At 40.5% G+C, this 14404-nt stretch overlaps 1 protein-coding gene across 1 annotated transcript; it reads left to right on the top strand.

The window, feature by feature from the left end:
* Nucleotides 1–9355: 9355 nt before the first annotated feature.
* Nucleotides 9356–10597, top strand: LOC131679879 (uncharacterized). Its single transcript, XM_058960630.1, has 2 exons — nt 9356–9431; nt 9503–10597. The coding sequence occupies exons 1-2, from the start codon at nt 9417–9419 to the stop codon at nt 10595–10597; spliced, it is 1110 nt and encodes a 369-aa protein (XP_058816613.1). The 5' UTR covers nt 9356–9416.
* Nucleotides 10598–14404: the final 3807 nt, after the last annotated feature.

The raw sequence follows: 14404 nt of genomic DNA, 5'->3' as shown, positions 1-14404 counted from the left end.
AATCACGTAGCCAGGGCAAATTCCTCTACGCCAGTATTGTGATCAGCCGCTACACCACGGAAAACCTTGCTCAGAGACCGGTATACAATCATTGTATGCTAAACAACAACCGGTTGTTAAACCAACGACTGCGGACCAGGCAGTAAACAACACCAAACCAACTGCCATTTCAAACAGCGAAGTAACAACGATTACACCAAATACCTCTAAACCAACAACCAACACCAGCAATATCAAATACCGACGACGAAGGATTTACAACAGCGACCCGTAAGTACAAGAAACAAACAAGAACATCGGACCGTGAACATCATGAATGCAGTACCGATGACGACATGCACGTGAATGCAAGAGAAGACGGACCGAATGACCCCAAGGTGTGGCAGACGGCGCACCTTATGTTTCACAAGCAAAGAAGAGGATCTCAACACGCAAGCTGCATCAATAAGACCCGATGTATACATGAAAGTTAATTTTAATTTTTACATATTGTAAAAATCATAAAAGACCCACGGCTCAGTTATGCTAACGCATAGAACCGTTTAAAATAACACTAGTTTACAGCATTTCTTAACTAAATAAGCTAGTGGTCATTTTCAATGTAAAATCGTGTGCTGAATCCGAAAATGAGGTCCAAAAAATGTACAGTAGAACGGTTTTCGAGTTACAGCGAAAAAATGAATTTTACCTTTAAATTTAAAAGTACGTTCAGTAAAATCCAAATATCTTCGGTTGTAGTGCATCGATATGAAGTATTATTATGTTGAATTAAAGGTAACTGAATGCGCTTCCGATCGTTAGGACATTTTGTTTTAGTGCGACTACAGGTTCTGACGTTATTTACGAATCTATTGAACTTTTTCTTAATTTTTCGTTGTTTTTTGAACAAAAATGAGCGTGTGGTCAATATTTTCAGCAAGATACAGCAATCCCAAAAATTATATTTTTATGGGAAAATAAAGCATGCTAATAACCAATGAAAATATGCACTTGTTAGTTTAAATCCGATGAAAATTGCGAAAGTTATTCAACTTTTTGTAAAATAGCAATTTTTGTGTTTCTCTGGGTCAACTTATTGAACCGTCTCGATTCCAATTTTTTCTAGGGCTTGTTTAATAATATATAAGGGACTTTCTGTCAGAATTCTGTTAAACAAGTAAATGGAATATTTTTTAAAGAATTTAATGTGAGGTAATATTCGAACTCGTTTATCCAAATGATTAAAGACTTCGGATAACAATAATTTCAGGCTCAGTGGAGTAGTGTCATCAAAAATTCAGCATTAAAAAATGCGCATAATATTTACATGTACATAATTGTATATGTACAAAACACATTGTAAACTGCACGCTCCACAATGCCTTGATACACACATCGGAAGCTGATGACTGTGCAAAATGCTAAATTCGTGCGTTAGCCTCATGAATGATGACTTATCTACCTATTTCGTCACGTTTTGTTCTACTAACAATTTATTTTACGTTAATAAAACGTCTAGAAGTTTATAATTTGAAAGTATATTGGATTCATATAGGCTTCTATGATGTACCGATTTTACTGTACTGAGTCACAAAACTTCAACATACTAAAATTCGCATTTTACAAAAAATTGAATAACTTTCACAATTTTCATCGGATTCAACAAGTGCTTATTTTCATTGGTTATTGCCAGGTTTTAATTTCCCATAAAAATATATTTTTTAGGATTGCTTTATCTTGCCGAAAATATTGATCACACACTCATTTTTCTTTAAAAAATGACAAAAAATTAAGAAAAAGTTCAATAGATTCGTAAATGACGTCAGAACCAGTAGTTGCTTTAAAACAAAATGTTCTAACGATCGAAAGTGCATTAAATTACCTTTAATTCAACATAATAATATTTCATATCGATGCAGTACAACCGAAGATATGTGGATTTTACTGAACATACTTTTAATTTTAAAGGTAAAATTCATTTTTTCACTTTAACTCGAAAACTGTTCTACTGTAAATTCTTTGGACCTCATTTTCGGATTCAGCACGCACTTTTACATTAAAAATGGTGTTCGAATATTGAAGTTCAGATTTTTATTTTTATTTTGTAAACTAGTGTAATCAAATAAACAAGGAAAAAACTTAATGCTAGTTAAATAAGTCCAAACTAGCAACAAATTGGCGCTAGTTGGCTACTAAAATCCAAAAAGTCACACGTCTTGCGCCAACAATAAACAACTGGCTGGTACCGAGCGATGTCCCATTAGTAAGCACAGGAGTTCTGTTTGCCGACGAGGTATCTGAACCGAAACCGTCATTTGGCATAAGAACCAAATGCTACGATATTTACAAGAGGGGTTAGAATTTTGTGACTAAATGCTACGAGGAGGTGGCAGGTGTGTAAAATCGCCGAAAAAAATCTACGTCATTTGTGTACGGCCCCAAAGGTTAGACAAAGCCCGCGTCAAAAGTCCAATCTAGGTAATATATATTTTTCATTGAGTGTGGAAAGTTATTCAACGCAGTTATCTTATCAAATTACGATTATTCAGCAAATTATATTTGCATATATAATCATGCCGCATTCAACTGAAGAATAATTATAAATTAAGGCTAATTGATCAAGTAAGTTTAATGTGTATAGAATCAGCTTTTTTGTTGATATGTATACGAAACTAACAGCTATTTGCTGTTTTTATTATTTTCACTTTTATGCATGATAAATTCCATATATAAATATCAAAGTGTCTAACTAAACAACGGAGACAGGCACTATCAAACAACATTCTTCGACCAGAGACAGGTACGCGAATTATGTGCAATTATCGAGCTTACGTAATCCGTAAAGTCCCACCAATGATGCATTTAGGTCTGGCCTCCAACCATCTGTCTGTCTTCGTACCACCTGTCATAACCAAACCTCTTATCAACGCACCACAAACAAGTGCATCGAATTATCATATCAAACACGTCACAATTTGCATCCATTACGCTATAGTGCCATGTAAACCGCTAAACGGAAAACTTTGCAACCAACCAGCCATATAAGCAAATTTTCTGTGCAAGTCATTGGCGTGTTTGTACTTTAATCAAAGTTCCTTGGGTGCGCAAATCGTTCACTGGGTAAACAGTACCATGGCAGCCCGAGCGGCGGGAAGTAGGTAACATCCTTTCAAACGGGACTGTGCCGCGCCCCACTGCACTGATGACTAGCATACCTATCTACCTAGGACCAGTGTAGATACGCACTCGACCAGCCCATAGCCCTATGCTGTGCGTGCGATCGAAAGTGCAAGTGAAAAACAATTATGTTTCGATTATGCCTCTTTGCGATTCAAATCCGAGCACCTTATCGATACAGGCGTATAACTTGATCGCAGAGGACTTCAACTGTTGTTGATTTACGCGTCCAAATAGGGTTGATCAAGGTGATGCGAATCAAACGTGGGGAGTTTGAGTTTCGCGTTCATGAAATGAGTTTATTGAAAAGTCCCAGATTGTATTAGTAGGAAAATAAAACCGATTGAAACCAATGAAACCGATTGAATGAATAATATAAACATAACGAAAAAAATGATCAAATGAATAAAAAAGAAAAAAAACAGGATAAAATGAAAAATAAGGCGCTATTAAAAAAATTGTAAAATTAATAGAATAAATTAAATTGTGTCCAATTAATATTCTGGCTGAAATTAACAAAATGAATGAACGAAAAGAATTAGTCTGATACCGGTACAGTACCGGTCCAGTATTGTAACGCATAATTGAAAATAGTAAACTGAGATAAGATCACATGTGCTTTCAAGGCCCTTTAACAGAAAGCAACAGATAGAATACGAATTGAATGGCTGGCCTCCAAAAGGGCCTAAACCACATTTTGCATTGTTTACAGGAAATCCAAATTAACATTGTTTTTATTGTAAAAATACACGGGTACCTAGCGTCCAAAAGGGGATAACCCACAATTCATACTTGGTGAAGATGGAAGATGGTGTCTATGACAAAGTTATATGTCAGGTAATTATAAGTATATCTTCTAAAGATTCTAACTTTGTAGGTCATACAAGTTTTGAAATATGGCACATTTTTGAAAACATAATCTACATGAAAATTTTTAATCAAAACATGCTCTATATATTTTAAATTATAGGACCTACAACTTTCTCGAAGACAAAATGTAGAGACATGACACTTTCACTGGAATTTTCGAAAAATTGCGCTCAACAATATACATTTGTTTAAGAAATATATACTAGATAGAAAATAGCCATACATAGCAAGTATGTGATCGGTACTTACCTTCAGGAACGACTGTTTGGGCCGAAACGTCAACGTTCAATGTAATCCAAATAAAAACAGTAATATATCGAGTTCACCGATATGTGAGCTGGAGGTGGCGAATCGATTGATTACTTTTTCTTAAAACCTCAGAAAACGAACGAGAAGACTCCAATTTTCTTAAGACACAATATGGAATTAGCCTCCAGCTAGCCAAAACATCTAAAAAATATTTTCAAATTTCTCAAATTGCATTTCATGTGGATTAGAACTATCAAAAAATGAAAAAATATAAATGTTGGAAAAAATGTGGGTTAGCCCCTCTGGGACGCCAGCCATTCATTTAGCACTGGTGGTACTAAGTTCGCATGAACCATTCCCGATTTGACGCCGATCCGGTTCTGAACACTACTCTCCATGAAGGATAGTGTCAACCCTAGCATTACCTCCCTGCTGGCATAGATAACCTTGGGATCACAAAAGGCGACTATGTGAAGCAGCTAGTGACGGCCGTAACAGCTGCTGAACGCGAGCAGAAGGCGCTATTTATGAGAGCTGAAACAGTCGAAAAAGCCGCAGAACACGCGATGGTATAAACTGTGGCGACATCGAAGAGTCACCACAATATTCGTAGAAAAGAGTGAGGGATACACAGGGGAGCACGAGAACCCGAAAAAGCAGAAGAGCGAGTCCTAGGGCACCAGCCACTAAACAAATGTTGGGAAAGAGCGTGGCTGGTGCATAGTGGGAAGCCAGCAGGGAACTTAAAAGAAGAAGGAACAAGAGAAGAAAGAGAATCGGTAGCATTCTCGGTAGAGGTACAAGCGCGATTCACTGATCATCGAAGCGAACGATACAACTTCCTACGCTGCTCTTCTCAAGAAAGTGAGTGCGAACCAGGAGCTCAAGGAGCTGGGAGAGCACATTGTTAAAACGAGGCGCACTCAGTAAGGCGAGGTGATCTTCGAGCTGAAGAAGGATCCTTCCGTCGAGGGCTCGACCTATCGCGAGCGCGTTGCTAAATCCTTGGACAGCGAAGCGAACGTGAGAGCTATGTCACAGGAAGCCGTAGTCAAATGCAAGGGTCTAGACGAGATACGGACCGTAGAAGAACTGAAGAGTGCACTGATCGAGCAATGCAAACTAGATGTACCGGCGACCGTCCGAATTTGGAAATCGTATGGAGACACTGAAACGGCGGCGATTCGACTACCGGTGGTCGTTACCAACAAGCTGGCGGAAACCAACAAGAAGAAAGTCGGTTGGTCGGTGAGCTCGCTGAGAGTCGCTCCGCTAGTTACCAAGCAGATGGAGCAATGATTCAGATGATTGTGTCTCGGACATCAAGCGAGGAACTATAAGGGCCCAGATAAATCTGCACTGTGTAGAAAATGCAGAGGAAAGAGACACGGTGCTATAGACTGCACGAATCAACCAAGGTGCATGATCCGCAAACCGCAGGACGGAAACGACTACACAACACGCGGCTTCAAATGCACTACGTACAGAAACGCGAAGGCAGGCCAACAATGATGGAGATAACCCAGCTTAATCTCAATCATTGCGACATTGAACAGAAACTGTTGCAGTCGATAACAGAAATGAAGTGCGACGATGCAATGATTACGGAGCCGTATCGGCAATCCCAGTAATGGGCGGTCTTCCTGCTCATGAGGTGGTGGATAGCACACATGAAGGCTTCGTGATCGCCAAGATCAACGGCGTATTCGTCTGTTAACAGCTACTCCCTTACGATGGAAACCAGAGCAGTACAATCGGATGCTAGGCACACTAAACAACTCGTTAGTCAGACGAACGCCGATTGTTATATGAGAAAATTTTAACGGTTGTGCCGTGTAATGGGGTAGCATGCTGACCAATGCAAGAGATTCCAGCCTGTTGGAAGCCCTGCCAAAACTGGATGAATTGAAGGGTTCGTGGGCGGTACATAGCGACCACCAAGCGTTGGTCGGCGGGGTTGTATTATAACGCGGAGAGTGAGGACTGTCGAGCGGAAGTGGGAAATACAGGACTTTAACAAGAGCGTTTCTGTGGAAGCACTTCATGCTGACAACCTCTTACCAATTCCCAATGTCGATGAGCTGTCGGAAACAGTAGCTAGGGTATGTGATGTAGCAATACCAGTGAGTTGAGGAACTATCGGCGTCCAGCGTACTGGTGGAACGGTGGGGTCAGCATCCTCCGAGCTGCCTGCCTAAAAACCAGAAGACCCGTTCAGAGAGCAAGATCTGAGGCAGTCAGAGAAGAGTGTAAGGTAACATTCCGGGAGGCCAGGACTGCTTTTAAAAGCGAGACAGTGCTTAGTAAGTCCATCTGCTACAATGAGTTGTGCAGAGAAGTAGACGCCATCCCCTGGGGCAACGGTCCAACGACGCCAGTCGAAATATGCGCTGACAAAATGAGGACTATCGTGGAAGGCAGTTACAGTTAAGTTACTTTCAGAACCGAGTACTGGTCTACAAAACGAACATGGAGCAGAAGCAGAATAGGCTCGCGGAGAGAGTACCTCAGGGCTCGCTCTGGAATATAATGTACACTGGAGTGTTGACAATGGAACTGTTCAGGGGAGGTTGTCGGCTTTGCAGATGATGTTGTCCGGACGATAACCGGCGAGACCGTTGAGGAGGTGGAGATGTTGACGGTAGAGACAATAGGCATCGTGGAAACCTGAATGGCTGACGTCAAGTTGCAGGTGGCTCATCACAAGACGAAGGTTGTGCTGCTCAGCAACCAGCAAAAAATCCAGCGGGTCGTGATCAGTGTCTGGGGACAATCCATCCCATCGATGCGTGCGGTGAAGCAGAGGAGAAAGATGCAGCACGAGACGTCTCCTGGCGGGTATCTCATCCCAAATACTGAGGTGTGGCGTACCGGCCTGAGCTGCTGCGCTGAACTTGAAGCGGAACCGGACGAAGTTGACAAGCACGTTTCGCCTAATGGCTGTTCGTGTCGCGAGTGCGTACAGAACGATATCGTCGGAGATGATATGCATAGTTGCCGGGATGATCCCTATCTGCATCACTTTGGCTTAGGACGTGGAATGCTACCAGCGGAGAAATGCACGAAAAGCAAGGAGACTGGCTCGAGCACTCGTTGGCCAAGTGGCATCAAGAGTAGAACAACACGGAGAACGGAAGGTGGACTCATCGACTCATCCCAAGTATATAGGCTTGAGTGCATAGGAAGCATGGATAGGTGAACTTCCATTTGACGCTTTTTTGTCCGGGTACGGGCTTCCGGAAGTATCAACATCGGTTTGGACATGCGTCGCCTCTTTGCCCGGAGTGTGTGAACGTACAAGAGACACCTAAACACGGGGCTTTCGAATATCCTAGGTTCGAAGAAGTTCGAAGGGTGTCAGTTGACAATATCGTCAAAGAGCAGAGTGGCAAAGCGACCAACAATGTAGCACGTTCGGCTATAAAACTGCCGTGAGATCGCAAATCGGGTTTCGGGAGAAATTCCGCCGCCGGGAAACTCTCCGAGAAGTACGGGTTCGGGTGATCGGGGCACCAGTGAACTATAAGTCAGGCTTCACCGGGATCGCCCGACCGACCTCGACTCCCTACTGGGTAGCTTGTGAGTAGGCTAGATCCATCACCGAGAACTAGACTGAGTAGACCGCAACGGGACACCACCAGTCACGGGTCGTCGGGGCACCAGAGAACCGCACGCCCTGCTCCACCGGAATCACTGCACTGAATGACACAAGGAAGCCGAAGAGTTCAATAAAATAGACAATCTGAAGTTTGCCTTCCAGGTTTCCTTCGTAGGGGAAGTTTTCCTAGTTTTCCGACTGCAATGCAGAAACTGCCAGAATGTCGAGAGCTGGTGGTGAGTCGAGTGGTGCTATAACCCTAACTAGTAAGTAGTTTGATTAGAGTGGGTGCTATGCACATAAAAAAAACTCTCTTCGAAGTAATGTCGTAAGGTAGAGCAGGGGAAGAATCAGGTTTTGGGCAAGGGCAGTTGTTTTTGGGGGGTTGGGTGACAGCTATAATCCGTTCCCTGAGATGTTGGCTTTTGTAAATTTTCTATTGGACTTTTTTTAATGTTTTTTCTGCTCTGTAAAAAACGGACATTTTCCCAATGTGTCCAGCTGAATCGATTGGGAAATGAGACTCGACCTACCGGGCCTCGGAAAAAAATTTTTAAAGTTTGAGCGAATGCTATACATTTCATTTGTAAGAAACGTTAAAATTCAAATTTAAAATCGTTATTTTGGCAATATACTATAGCCTCTGTAGCTAAAAACATATTTTTGAAATTTTTAGTTTCTGTTGTTATAGTTCGAAAGCTAAAATTTTTGCGGTGTTTTAATCTTAAAATCAAAATAATATTTTTCAGATCGTCCTGAAAATATACTGATTTTAAGAAAGAGGTAAAACAAGTTCTAGGCTGCACTTTTATTGCATAACATCCAAAATTTGCAAAATAGCTTAAAACAAAAATACAAAAGTTTTTGTACTCAAAAAGGCACTTATGCAACCAGCAGTTCGGTAAATACTTAAAAGCACACTTTAAAGATTAGCGAACTTTCAAGCTGCTTAAGCTTTAATGGAAATTGAAAGCTGCTTAAGCCGCAACGTATAGCAAAATTACTTAAAACGAGAAGCTTATGCAACTCCCTTATACGAACTTTTGGTTGCTTTCAAGACGAAAAAAACTAATTATCTACCTACATGAAATAATTTTCATTCATCCTTCCCAATTTTTGCATTTTGAGCACCCCCAGTGTCGCACTAAGAATGGCGTACCTTAAACAGAGCGATTACGATGAGTTTTTATTTTGTCGTCTCTTCATCCGTCTCACTTTCATTACAGCAGGTTGTCTCCACGTCTGTCCGCGCCAAGTGATTATTAAATGATATAATTAGATGCAAATTTCACCCTCCTCCCCCAGGGAGTTCAGACTGCTGACTGCCTTGCAGTGCATGATGCGCATGACCTATTGGTGGAGGTAACTTGACAGGGCCCAAGATCCAAGCGCTTGCGGAGATTTGATGCCTCTGGGAGATTGAGGTACTGATTCAAAATGTATAAAGCTAAGGACAGTTTCGGTGTCCACCGACAGTATCTATTTCATCGACGAACAGTGTGCTATATCGACTGTGTGGCTTAGGCGATAAGCTTAAAGCAGAATGAAAGGCTTGGTGGTGAGTTCATTGAGCTTAGGTTAGATAAAAAGTGATCGTTCAACGTTACACTGTCGTTTTGTGTGTTCTAGATCCAATTCATCATACTGATACATACTGGCGCCGTAGTATTTGGAGCAATCGATAAATCCAAGGATTCGAAGCATGCAGAATCGGTTGAACATTCGAATTCACCAGTGCCTTCACCTGTTGCAGGAGAAAAGAAGAACAACAAACGACATTTGTCACTAGGTCTTGGTTATGGAGGAGAAGGTTTGGGATTACCAGGTGGTCTATACGGCGGACAATCTATTGGATTAGCAGGAGGGAGTGCAGGATTCGGATATGGTGGAGGTGGATATGGATACAATGGAGGATTCCATGATTCTGGAATAGGTTATGGTGGAGTATACGGTACATCTGGAATCGTCGGCGGTGGATATGGGTACGGCAGTGGGTATGGTTATGGTGGTGGATATGGGTATGGCGGTGGATTCGGTGCAGGAAACCGCAGATCATTCGTAGGAGGCTTTCCCATCCATGCTGGTTTCAACGGGCATTATCATGGTGGTTATGGATTGCCCAAACCATTTGTAACAGCAACTATTAGGGAGCACATTCCAGTTCCCTTTCCTAAACCGTTCCCCGTATTCATCAAGAAGACAGTTCCATTTCCTGTCACTATACCCAAGCCAGTGCCATACCCAGTGTACGTGAAAAAGTCAGTACCTGTTCCCATTGATCGCCCAGTGCCATATCCCGTCCCAGTTCACATTACAAAACACGTGCGTGTTCCTGTGCCACATCCGTACCCGGTGCCGGTGAAGGTTCCTACCCCAGTAGTGGTCACAAAGCCGGTGGTCATTGCAAAACCAGTTGTTCATTACACACCTTTAGTGTCCACACCCATCGTCGCAGCACATGCACCGATCCTTGCTTCCGCCGGTCATATTTCAGTTGCCGACCATGGTGTGCATCAAACGCATGGGTCACACCTAAGCGCTCACTACGGGGCATCTGCTGGGTACGGTTCCCTTGGTCAGTATGGAGGTTCCGGTCATTACGGTGCCTCTGGCCACTATGGTTCAGTGGGACACTATGCCACGGACAGTCATTACGACGCTGGGGCAAGCTATGCTAGCGGAGGGTCAGCGGGCGTATTGTGTGATCATGGCTTGCATCGATAGGTGATCAATATAGTCAATTCGCAATTTCTTGTAAACTATTAGAATTTTAAGCGTGAATATACAACTAGTGAAGTGAATACTCAATTGAAAAAGTAGTATTTGTCATATTTTTGTGTAACTCTAATTAACCAAAATTACTTAGAACAAGATATAACAGCTACAAGCACCATTTTAAATCGTATGAATTTTAACAATCAACTTTTAAGGCTTTTAACTCAATCAAATAAAATTAAATCTTGTTTCATAAACTGGCACTTGGTTTAATCAATGAAGATAACTATGAAAATTGGGATATTTAAAGTTTTCATGAGTCAGTGTGGCATATTAAAGATGCATGAAATTTCGCGCCATGAGCCTTAGGGAACTGTTTTCAAGTTAAATCTTTACTTCGCTATTTTATATTTTGATAAGAGAATCATGAGCATGTTTGAAAGAAATTTAGAATAATGAAATAGGGGTGTGAAGTAACTTGCGTTTCCATTTGTATACTAAAAGAGAAATTATTTTTGATGCTCCTGAAATATTTCTCTTGCATTTATTATAAATTTATTATATCATAATCTTCATTAACTATTAAAATGAATTACAAGTAACAATAGAAAAGCAATACACTGTAGATGCTTGAATAAAAATGTATTCTCTAATATTTTACAACCTTGGTTCTTATATAAATGTAAATTTTCAAATTTTCGTAAAATGTTTTCTTTTCCAAGTTGGATTTGCAACACATTTTTTATATTTTCCGAAAAAATATCCTCGTACTCTAACGAAAAATAATCGATACATATTTTTACAGTGAGCTTATATAAAGAAGCATCATTATAAATATTTTAAATTTTTTTTTCAAGGCATCGAATAACTTATGAGCTTAGTGAAAATTGTTCAAGTTTATAAACTTCAAGCAAGGATGTGAAGTATACAGATCGGAAAACTAGAAGTGGCAGGTCATTAGAACAAGCTTAATACCTTACGGGCTTGACTTTTGTATTCTGCTGATGGGGGTCAAGCTTAGGCAGCTTAACTACCCACAGTCGGTTCTCACGGTAAAGAGGGACAAGTCTGTTTTTACTAGAGATGTCTTTTTTATTCGATTAACGCAAATAATCGATTAATTTCTAAAATAATCGAAAAATCAATAATCGATTATAAGCTTTCGGTATAATCCAGCAAATCGAGTAGCTGCTATCAATTAATCGAGAGCATAATTAATGAAGGGTGAGCGTTGAAAATGAAAGTCGCAGAAAAAAATATGACAAGACTTCTCGAAATTTTTTAAAAAGTATCCAATGACCTTTTTTTTTGGTTGACAAACTAAGATTTGCGAAGTAATCGATTATTGATTTTAATCGATTATCTTGGTCGATTAATTGAATGAATTAATCAAGCTCTCAAAAATTATTCGATTAATGGATAATCGATTATTTGCAAAAATCAGACATCACCGGTTGTGGTGGACTTGACTGATTCGTACACTGATAAAAATCCAGACGTTAATTCTATTTGCTTCAAACCACTTAAATCTATTTAAAGACGAAATGCTAATGTTATCATGTGCAATCATACCTTCTATGTTTTAACTGCATAAACTATATGTATGCAAACACATAAGTTATATGTGCGTATTGTTATAGAATCGGGTTTTATGCACCTTATAGTTATGAAATGTGAATGTAAGATTAATATTTCTTGTGAATACACACATTAGGTTTATGTGCGAGCAAATAGCACAGACAAACAGACATAACACATTGAACAAAAATCCGATATTTCTATCTTTAAACCATTCTTACTTGTCACTAGCGCTATCTATCGTGATTCCTGCTCAACTTCTTTGCTCACATGCAACATATACACATATATTTGACGGTAATCGTATTTGACAATATGACAATGCTATGATATAAGCTGGTTAGATAAATACAAATGCATGTTTATATAAATGTAAATAGGTCTTTATTTATGTTTAAATTAAGTTATACAATAATAAATGAGGAGAATACTAAATGTTAAACGTCTAATCCAACTTTATTCGGGAAAATTGATACGAATAGCTTTGCGGTTTCTCTTTCTTGTCGTTAAAGTTCGTTTCGATCGTATTTTTTGTTTCAATTCAGTTTTGGCTTCCCTTAAAAAGCATTGTATTAGCGTGTTGAAAATTTTATCAACCAAGACATCGTAACATTGCTGACAGACGTATGCTTCATACTGATCGAAACTAAGGTACTGCTTTAACCGTGTTTTCACATTCTGCCGATTTTGGTATAGGAACTTTTAAAACTTTTGCTTAAACACGATGAATGCTTGGAATCCTATCAGGCACGTAGCCAGAGGGGGGGCTAGGGGGCTAAAGCCCCTCCCGAAATTTTTCAAAAATGAATTTTAAAAACCGGAGACTTTTAACAAAATTTGTTGCTCATTTGGCATGAACAAATTATTGAGAAAAAGTTGAAGAAGGCTATTTCGAAACAACCAAAGGCAATGGTCATGGAATTCAGTGTGCTTTATGCTTTTGCTCGAGCCAGTGCGAAGCGAACGATAAAAATAGTACCTTTTATATGGTGTACCTTGTCTGAAGAACAAAAGAAACTGTTACTATAATTGTTGCTGTAGTAATCTGCCGAGATCAGTGAGTAGCAGCAGCAACAAGTGGTGTTCCAGCCAAATACGATGATTATAAAATTATTGACGATTCGCATAGGACAGAACATTCATAATGTGGAACATTTCCTGAAGGTGTAAATGGAGGTTAGACTTCCGGAAGCCGCCTATATCGAGTTCTACCATGTCAGGCATTTACCGCTCAACAAATATGCCCAGACGAAACCATTCATTTCGAACAACTTAAAACACATGGTTGTGAGTGACAATGCTATAAATATGATCCTCCCATATACGGACGATGAGAAAATCAATGTTCCGCTACAAGATCGGATACCGCTTACTCGCAGATTAATGTCACTTTTGGGAGAAATGGAATCCATTCGGAAGGGCAATTATTGAGGGCGAGAAGCAAAGAAGAAATCAGATATTCGCGAACATAAAGGCAGCAACAACGATGATGACACGCAAATCTTCAATAGCGAGATAGAAGTGAACACCCCCCCCCCCCCCCTCCCAAAACATAGTTGGCGAGAAAAAAAATTTTTCCTCGCCTCGTAAACAGGTTTCCACGTGCAATGGCTAACCGCTTGCGCGAGATCTGCCGGACAACCATTTAAACTCGTTATATTATTTCTATTGTTTACATAAGGAAATATATAAAAGACCTATGACCCCGATTGTTATTTTTAAATGATAAGTTTTTGAATTGCACAAATTTTGAATTTCTGTATTAGGTAAGTGCACACTGTGCACTCTATACTTTGTACTGTGCTACACAAAAAATATTTCAATTTGTCTGAGAACTATTGATCCGAGAAGGCAGTTTTTGTTTCACGTCATTTTAACGGTGACCGGAGCTGGTTGGCCGAAGGGGCAGGTTGGCCGAGTTTTATTTATTTATTAACAGATTAAGGCCGAAGTGGCCTGTGCCGTATACAAAAGATTCCTCCATTCCACTCGGTCCATGGCCGCGCGTCGCCAGCCACGCAGTCTGCGAAGGGTCCGCAAATCGTCTTCCACCTGGTCGATCCATCGTGCTGCGCGCCACGTCTTCTTGTACCGGTCGGATTACAATTGAGAACCGTTTTCACCGGGCTATTGTCCGACATTCTGGCTACGTGACTACACCGTAGTCGTCCGATTTTCGCGGTATGACAGATGGGCGGCTCCCCCAACAGCTGATGCAACTCATGGTTCATTCGCCGT

The sequence above is a fragment of the Topomyia yanbarensis genome, chromosome 2, assembly GCF_030247195.1.
Source record: "Topomyia yanbarensis strain Yona2022 chromosome 2, ASM3024719v1, whole genome shotgun sequence".
NCBI lineage: Eukaryota > Metazoa > Arthropoda > Insecta > Diptera > Culicidae > Topomyia > Topomyia yanbarensis.
Note: the sequence above shows the minus strand (reverse complement) of the source record. Positions and strands in the feature narration are given on the sequence as shown.